At 37.4% G+C, this 8214-nt stretch overlaps 1 protein-coding gene across 1 annotated transcript in view; it reads left to right on the top strand.

Annotated features, from left to right (window-relative positions):
- Positions 1–8214, top strand: part of LOC103145508 (hydrocephalus-inducing protein) — a 64185-nt gene that overhangs the window by 54090 nt on the left and 1881 nt on the right. The window contains exons 65-79 of the mRNA XM_016676788.1: positions 474–561; positions 706–937; positions 1191–1391; positions 2174–2300; positions 2398–2563; positions 3346–3493; positions 3608–3815; positions 3917–4138; positions 4462–4631; positions 4960–5158; positions 6146–6298; positions 6379–6549; positions 6674–6783; positions 6904–7123; positions 8012–8211. Of these exons, the coding sequence (XP_016532274.1) occupies positions 474–561; positions 706–937; positions 1191–1391; positions 2174–2300; positions 2398–2563; positions 3346–3493; positions 3608–3815; positions 3917–4138; positions 4462–4631; positions 4960–5158; positions 6146–6298; positions 6379–6549; positions 6674–6783; positions 6904–7123; positions 8012–8211 (2615 nt within the window). The remainder of the gene's footprint in view (positions 1–473; positions 562–705; positions 938–1190; positions 1392–2173; positions 2301–2397; positions 2564–3345; positions 3494–3607; positions 3816–3916; positions 4139–4461; positions 4632–4959; positions 5159–6145; positions 6299–6378; positions 6550–6673; positions 6784–6903; positions 7124–8011; positions 8212–8214) is intronic.

The following is an 8214-nucleotide window of genomic DNA, read 5'->3' as shown; positions in this document are numbered from 1 at the left end:
TGATTGATTGATTGATTGATTGATTGATTGATTGATTGATTGATTGATTGATTGATTGAAACGCTGTCAGCCAGTACATTATGTCTGAGAATATTTGTGTGGCATATGCATTTTTGACACTCATGCTTATTCAAAAGTTAGAGACCAAAAATATTTTAAGCTTTTATTTACACTGCTCTGCTCTGTATTTGTGCTTTCAATTAGAAATGTGCATATGCAACACATAATTTTCCATATCTGCTCTTTCCTCAATAATTTGGTTGTATCACTTTTTTTCATATATTATTCCACTAAATCTGTCAAGTACCTTAAATAGACTTCATTTACAGACACTTGCTTAAAGATCCGGGTTGTCCATACACTTATTGATGTGTACTTTGTGTGTGTGGATGAAATACTTGATATGCAACTGCTATGTTTTTTTTTTCTTTTTCTAAAAATGATTGTTGTATGTTTGTATTTAAAGACTGCAGATTGTCAATGAGGGCAATGTGAAAGTGGATTTCTCCTGGCAAGTCCAAATGGATTCTTGCAGTGAGGTTACACACCTTAAAGAAGGAGGTAAAACGAGCTCTTATCATGAATTTAGTATTTGAATCTGATCTCAAATGTTTCAAATTTTAGGTTTAGTATCCTACTACTTAAAGTTGGACAGGACGTATTGGTTTACATTTTGTGCTTTAAAAATGTTTCTGTGTCAATCAGAGTGCATGTCATTGGTGACGGATGAGAGCTGGAGTTCTCATCCTGACAACAGTTCAGACAGGCCTTCTACTGACCGGAGCAGTGCAGTGACACCACTCAGGGGAAACCCTGCATTGCCTCCATTCATTGTGGAGCCCAGAATTGGGAGTATAGATCCAGGTGTTACCCAAACCTTCAATGTTTGCTTTTCACCTGTGGAGGTATCGCAGTTTCATGGCAGACTGCTCTGCAGGTAATTAAAGGCATTTAAGGCAAGTGCATTTTTCAGTGGTCATCATATTAGAGGCGCAGTCACATCTTCTGCTCAAAACCACTCTAATTTACTGCTCTTTTGTTTATAAAAGAATGGTTCTTATTTTTTTTTTAGAACTGGCAATGGAAAAATCTTTAAGCATACTTATGTTTGGCTAATCTAAAAGTAAAGTTATATTAGTTGCCCAGACAATATAAAGTTTTATTTATTATGGATATCTCTGTTTTTTCAGTATTCCAAACTTGGAGAACGGCAACAAACCTCCTAATATCACAGTGTGTGGTAAAAGCCTGTTGCCTGTTGTACATTTTGATTTGAAGGACTCAGACTACATCAGTATTAGCCGCCGCAGCCCCAAGTTCAACCAGCCTCTGGATCCTAGGACTCGAGTTTTAGAGTTCAAATCCCTTGGCTTATCAGCACCCATAACAAGGTAGTAGATTAAATGACAGGAGGCTATTATCCTCATTGATATGTATTTCTTAGGTTTTGTTATATTTTACCTTTTGTGGAAAGCCATGCTTTCATTTGACTGTCACTTTTGCTGCTGGTACACCTACTTTTTCCAACAGAGCAACAAAAGAATATGTCTATTCTAAAAAACAGAGTAGAAAAATTTATTGGAACTGCATGTCTGGTTAAAAAGCATGCATTTGACTATATTTTAATTCTCTGCCTCCAATTTGGGAAAAATAAGAGAGAGATCTGAGAAATTCAAATGGAAAAGTCGGAGGTTAATCAACAACTCCAATATCAGCATACAGTAATGGCTGCCATTCATTTGAAACTTATTGGAAACACAGCCTGGCCTCAAAGCTGCATCAACTGGGGAATACTATTGTGTCCCCCTTTACAGTTCAAACATATTAAAGTTGAGTGTGATGTCATTCCCAGATGGACATTCTCACTGTCAAATGCAGTTTAATAACCCACTTGCACTTATTCCTGGTTCAGTGTCCACTTTAGTCTTGCTTGCAGTTCTTGAAATGTTCTTCGCTGCACTTTCCCTTCTTGGAAGTTTCTGTTTATAGCCACGCTTTATGTGCTTTCAACAAATACTTTGGACTATTAGAGTTCATTAGCCTATTAGCTTGCCAATAATTCTGCAGAATTGCCAAGTTCCTCTCAAGCTTTCCCAGCATTTCTACTTGTACTACAGTTTGAGAACCATTGGTATAAGAAACTAAGACCTTGTTCTCTTGTCTGACCCTGTAGGTCATTCAATGTGATTAACCCGACCAAGATGACTTACTCATATAAATGGAGGTGTGACGACACAGCGTCCAGTTCTTTTCGTTGTCTAAATTCTTTTGGGACCATCCCACCAAAGAGGAAAGTGGAGGTAAGAACTTTGTGTCTGTCAGTCTTACGATCTATCTTCTCCGTCTCAAGCTCACTTAAGTCTTCACAGTGTTATCCATTCTCTGATTTGTCTACAGATATGTTTTGAATATGTTGCTGAACACCAGGGGACAGTGGAGTCACTGTGGAGTTTCTTGATTGAGAATAAGTCATTGTCTTTTCCCTTCTTATGCGTGGGAACTTCTAGAGAACCATGCATCTATCTCAACAAACCTTATCTTGACTTTGGGGATGTGATTGTTGGTATGTACAGACAAATGTCTATTCATTAACGTAAACCAAATATATACATGTGTTCTTATGTATATAACGTTCTGTGAATTATCTATGAGTATTTTCTATAACAATTGTTTATACTAGCACCAGCTTAGGTGTCACACTGTGTGGGAAAAAGATCTGTCCATTAAAACTCTGAAGTTAAACAGGCTTCACTGTTATTAATTAAACTCCACATTTTAAGTTATTTAGCGTTTTTGCACAATTGGCACAGTTAGCATGATTATCGTTGTGATGTGTGACACAGCTAGTGGAGGTAGCATTGCTAACGTCAACCTCTTTGTGTATTCCCTTAGTTAGCAGAGATTTACAAAAATGTTTTCGCTCCTGCATGCCGCATAAGAGATGTATACAAACAAACAAAACACAGCATCTTTGCTGTTTTATCACTGAGGGATGGACATGGGTTCAGTGTTAAAATTCCTAACTTACCTCAATGTGACAAGAGTCACTGTTGAATCTGTAGACAACATAGGTTTAGTCACAGATATTTTAACTATTTAAAATACCTGTTTTGTTTAAATATGACAAAATGCCTTGACCTAAATGAGTTAGTTTGGACGTGTATGTATGCTACATAACATGTGGCATTTACAGCATGTATTCAGCGTAAACAATTGCAATTTTCTGTAGTCCACAAAAAGTCTTTAAATTTAGCCAAAAAAGTGTGGTTATTATCTTGCCCATAGTGGCAGACTTTAATTCTAAATACTGCATAAGCTATCGTGTGTGTGTTTGTGTGTGGGCAGGCCATATGTTGGAGCAGACAGTTGATCTGGTGAATGCAGAGGAAGAACCTTTCCACTTCTCCGTCCTGCCGGTGTCTCTTGTCACCGAAGATCATCAGGCCAGGCTGAGTTTAAAGCCCATGGATGGCATAGTGATGCCCAAGAATAGGTTACATCAGCCACTATTATTTTCACATTCAAAAAAATAGTCCTTATGGTAAAGCATTTGTACCATTCTTGTTGAAATTTGTTTCCTTGATTTGTTGCAATCTATTGGTTGTAGGTTACCACTGTTGGTGAGCTTCACACCTTCCTCAAAGGGATATATAAACTTCAGACCGATCTTGAAAGTGAAGAGGAAGTCAGAACCACTTTCAATCAACGTTAAGGCTGATTGTTTCTCCATGCCAGTTTCAATTCAGATTCAGGAGCCAGACGGGAATCTCAGAGAGCTCTTCCCTAACCAGGAAGATACACTAAACTTTGGAAAGGTCACCACTCCTTAACAATATAAAGACTGAGATACAAATTACACACATTAACATCTGAGCTTTTAAATTAGCATGTTCGTCTTTATATTCCTGAATTATAGGTGGGCATTTCAGAACTATCTACCTACAATTTCCTGGTGTTCAATCTTTCAAGACTTAGACTGGAAGCCAGCTTTGAGTTGACGGGTCTCAGAGAGAAACTTCAGCAACTAGAGGTGAATCCTCTAAATGGTGTTATCCAGATCGGGAAGGAGCTCAAGGTATCAGTGGTCTTTTCCCCTAAGAGCATCTGCAACCTCCACGGTGTCAAACTTATTGTCAGGGTAAGATAAAGTTATTTAAATTATCTGCATCTTTTCAGTCCTATGTAGAAGTTTGTAGAATGAGCTAACTTTCTTCCACTGCAGCTTGTTAGGGAATGTGAAAATGACTCCGTCATCTGTTTTCTTTAAGTAAAAAGTACACAATAAGTTTCAGAAAAATAATTACAATTAATTCAAGTTAAGTTTAATAAAGCAGTGCCAATTTGTGTCAGTTGGACATCAGGTGATAACTGACTGAGCAAATAATAAATGAAATATATTTAATATTTTTCTTTATTGCTGTTTTTTTTGTCATCTTTTCCCTCTTTCTTTCATCCCACCAGGTGAAGCCCGGTCCAACCTATACTCTTTCCATTAAAGGCAGAGCCATTACTCGCAGCCTTGATTTCTCCTTCACAAAGTTTAACTTTGGAAGGTGTTTCCTGTTCTGTCCGGGTATGGTACCACCATCCCACACTCTTCTCATTCACAACAAAGACAGTAACGAAGTCAGGTATGTGCCCAATCCAAATCTATAGCCCTTGAATATTGGCATATTGACCAGAAATACAAAATGTGTTTCTATAAGCCTAATAATTTGGGACATACTTTTATAATGAGTGTGACTTTTATTTTGTAAAGTATCTGTGATCTCATTTTGAAAGCCTACCCCAATCCATGTTTTATTGCTAGTTATGGCTTTATAAATTTAGATTTGTATCGGAAATAATTTAATTAATGAAAGAGCTGGGAAAAAAATCTGTTATCTTTTTTTTTTTTAAATCCACAATTGAATGGGTTTAAAAATTTCAAATACTGTATTTTGATTTTGTTTTCATCAGTGTCCAGTGCCAGTTTCAAAACACATCATTCTTGAAGGTGGACTTCCAGCCAGATATTTTGAGACCTGGTGGTATTATGGCGGTACCAATTACCTTCTACCCCCAGAAGACTTGTCTTTATAGGGCAAAGCTCCTTTTTGTCCTAGACAGCTCTGACACAAAACAAGTGGCAATAGAAGGAGAAGGCATTGAATTAAAGGTGAGAAAGTAGTGTAAAAAACACAGAAGACAAAATTCAAGTAAAAGAATTAAAAAGCACCATACACTGAGCATACTGCTGCTTGCTTTTAATGTAGTATATGTCAAAGATGATGTTCTTCTTTCTTAAAGAGGACCTAGTAAGTATTGAGCCATGACTTTAAAACCAAGAAATGTGGCAAAGTGAAATTTTGTGTGTCGTTACACCCCTAATAGATTCTATATGGGGTTTTGATCAGTCAAGCTTAATAATAATCCCTCCAGTCTCTTGGACCCCCTTGCTTCACAATCTTCTTGAGGTTGCAGTTATCATTTTTGTTTGTACACCTTTATTTTTTATCTATCACACTTTTTCCTTCCACTCAGCTTTCCACTAATGTATTTGCTTACAACACTTCTATAGCGCTTTGTGAACAGTCGGCTTCTGTAGCACTGACCTATCATGGCTTACCATGCTAGTCTCAGGTGTCTGTGACTCTGCTGAGAATTGCAGTCTTCCCCACGACTGTGGAGAACAACAGAATATATCATTATTTAAAATAGTGTTTTTTTTTGTTTGTTTTTTTGGTTGTGTTAATCAATTTTTCGAAACTAAATTATGTGTTTTCCTTACTATAACTCATAATCAGCAAAATTAACAGGAGTAAATGCTTAAAATATATTACTCTGTAATATTTTGATTGACTGAGATTTGCCCATAGATATAAACAAACATAAGCATGGAAACAATAGTGTGAGTGCTTCATTTTATTCAACAAGAAATGACTTGTAATGTATTACCTGCAAATAATTAGACCAAAAGAGCAAAAGTCTGTTGACAGAAACAATTACTAAATCAAACATCAACTGATGTGTGGTGTGAAGGACATTTTTTTATCCTTCACACTTTTTTCATTTTTTTTAACTTTTTAATAATCTTCTAAAGTGGTCTCTCTTATTTGTCCAAAATCATTTTCATGACCCTAACATATGCTTTTTTTTGTCCCAGCTGGAAGTGCTTGATTTCCGACAAAAGAAAATGAAGCTAGGATGTCTAACATTGGGTGAAAAAGTGAACAAACAGGTCGTCCTAGCCAATGACAGCCTCCTGGACCTTTCTTTCAATTTGATACTGAACTCAGATCCTTCTCTAGATCTAAAGGTAAGCACAACGCAAACGCTATCAACTTTTAAACTGGAGTCCACTGAAGCCAGACTTAATAGTTGCCTTCCTGCCACCAGGACCTGTCTGTCAGCCCATTAGGCGAGATGAAGCTGAAATCTTGTGGAGGCTCCTGCAAGCTGCAGATTCAGTTTTCACCTCAGCAGCACATTGCTCCTTTTTCTGTCGCGCTGCAGGCCGAGTTCAACGGGTTCTTCCACCACCTGCTGACCATCGAGGGCTGTTGCAAGGTTGGCTGGAATCTGCCCTCACAATCATTACGTTGTGTACAAGAATATTCCCTTAGTGAATTATGTATTGCGATGTTTCTGTTCAAGAAATATTTGGTAGTAATTTATAATTTAAAAACACCAGGGGGTAGATGTCCATCTAGACTGCAGCCAAGTGTCTTTTGGAGCTATGGTCCAAAACTGTCTGACGAACAGGAGGATTGTCATGACGAACACTAGTGACACTACTGTCAGGTAATGTTGAATAGCAGCATATCCCACTGTATTTTTATGGAATCAGCACATCCCCAAACACTAACTTTGGTTGGCTTTATTTCCTTCCCCCTGTTTTGCTTCGGTTCACTGAACCTCCAGATTTCATTGGCAAACCCAAGATTTCCCTGCAGAGTTGTCGATCAGACCAGTAAAAGGATATATCTGCCCAGGCAAGAACTTTCCCTTTGAAGTGACCTTTACCCCTGTGAAGCTCAGTGACGACATCAGATACGAGAACCTGTCCTGCTTCATCGACGGTTCCCCACTTATTAAATTGACGGTCACAGGTTCCTGCGTCCCACCTTCCATCAGCAAAGAGGTTAGACTGAACTCTCTCTTTACATACAAATATAAATGTTTCATGTCTTTAAAATAATTACTGTTAATACACACTTTGGTTATTAGTTAAGGGATAAGGAGGTTTTTTGGTTCCCTTTCCTCATGATTGCTGATTTGAAGTCACATTTCTAAATAGGATATTGAGTTAGTTGCCTTGTAAAGCACTTTAAAGTAAATATGCTGTTTATTAATGCTTAAAAACAAGGTTGAATCTATCAGATTTAATTATATTTTTCATGTAATATTGCAGATAGATCTGGGCTGTAAAAAAAATGATACAAACTTACATTTAGACTGATTTTCTTTTTTTTTGAGTATTTTTCCTAAAAGCTGCCATGTCAGTTGCTTTTTCCTCATTGTGTAAATGGTTAAAACGGTAGCTCCAAATAATGTAATTGACTTGTCTCATTTGGTTGACTCAGGAGCTTCTGACAGACTTAAGGATTTCTACAATTTCTTTCAGTTAGATTTAATTAACTGAGTACCCCTAAAGTCCTGCATCCGAGGAATCAAACAAGTCAGAAAGCGTGTGTTGAAGTTTTTTCACATTCATTCATTTATTTATCTAAAGTAGACGGAGAAAAGGTCTTTGAAAAGGCTGCAAAAGCATGTTGATTGTTTTTGCTGCATCACAACAAAAGAAAATGTGCATCATGCTCATGTACGTGATGTTCTTTGATAGAAATTATAATTTTAAGTCCAACAAAAGCTGAAGGGATTGCATTATTATTACTGTTTGTGCTTAGATGCAGATGTCTTTTATTATTGAACTCTTAAATACATGCGTCAGAGGACATGTTGTTGGTCGCCAGAGAAATTCTGGCAGGTTTGACTAATTTTATACATTTTGCAAAACGTCTGTCTCCAGGTGATAAATTTTACATGCCGAGTGCGCACCTCTCAAACTCAGACCCTGTCCGTAACCAACCCTACCTGTGAGTCCTGCAACGTCATACTTGTAATCAAGGGTGAGCAATTTAGTGCTGCTCACTTTATGACCTTTGAACCCAACCAAAGCAAGACATTTGACGTCACGTACAGACCACTGAGCATGACAGCTGATGGAAACAA

Source organism: Poecilia formosa, unplaced genomic scaffold, assembly GCF_000485575.1.
Source record: "Poecilia formosa unplaced genomic scaffold, Poecilia_formosa-5.1.2 Scaffold142, whole genome shotgun sequence".
NCBI classification, from domain to species: Eukaryota; Metazoa; Chordata; class Actinopteri; order Cyprinodontiformes; family Poeciliidae; genus Poecilia; species Poecilia formosa.
Note: the sequence above shows the minus strand (reverse complement) of the source record. Positions and strands in the feature narration are given on the sequence as shown.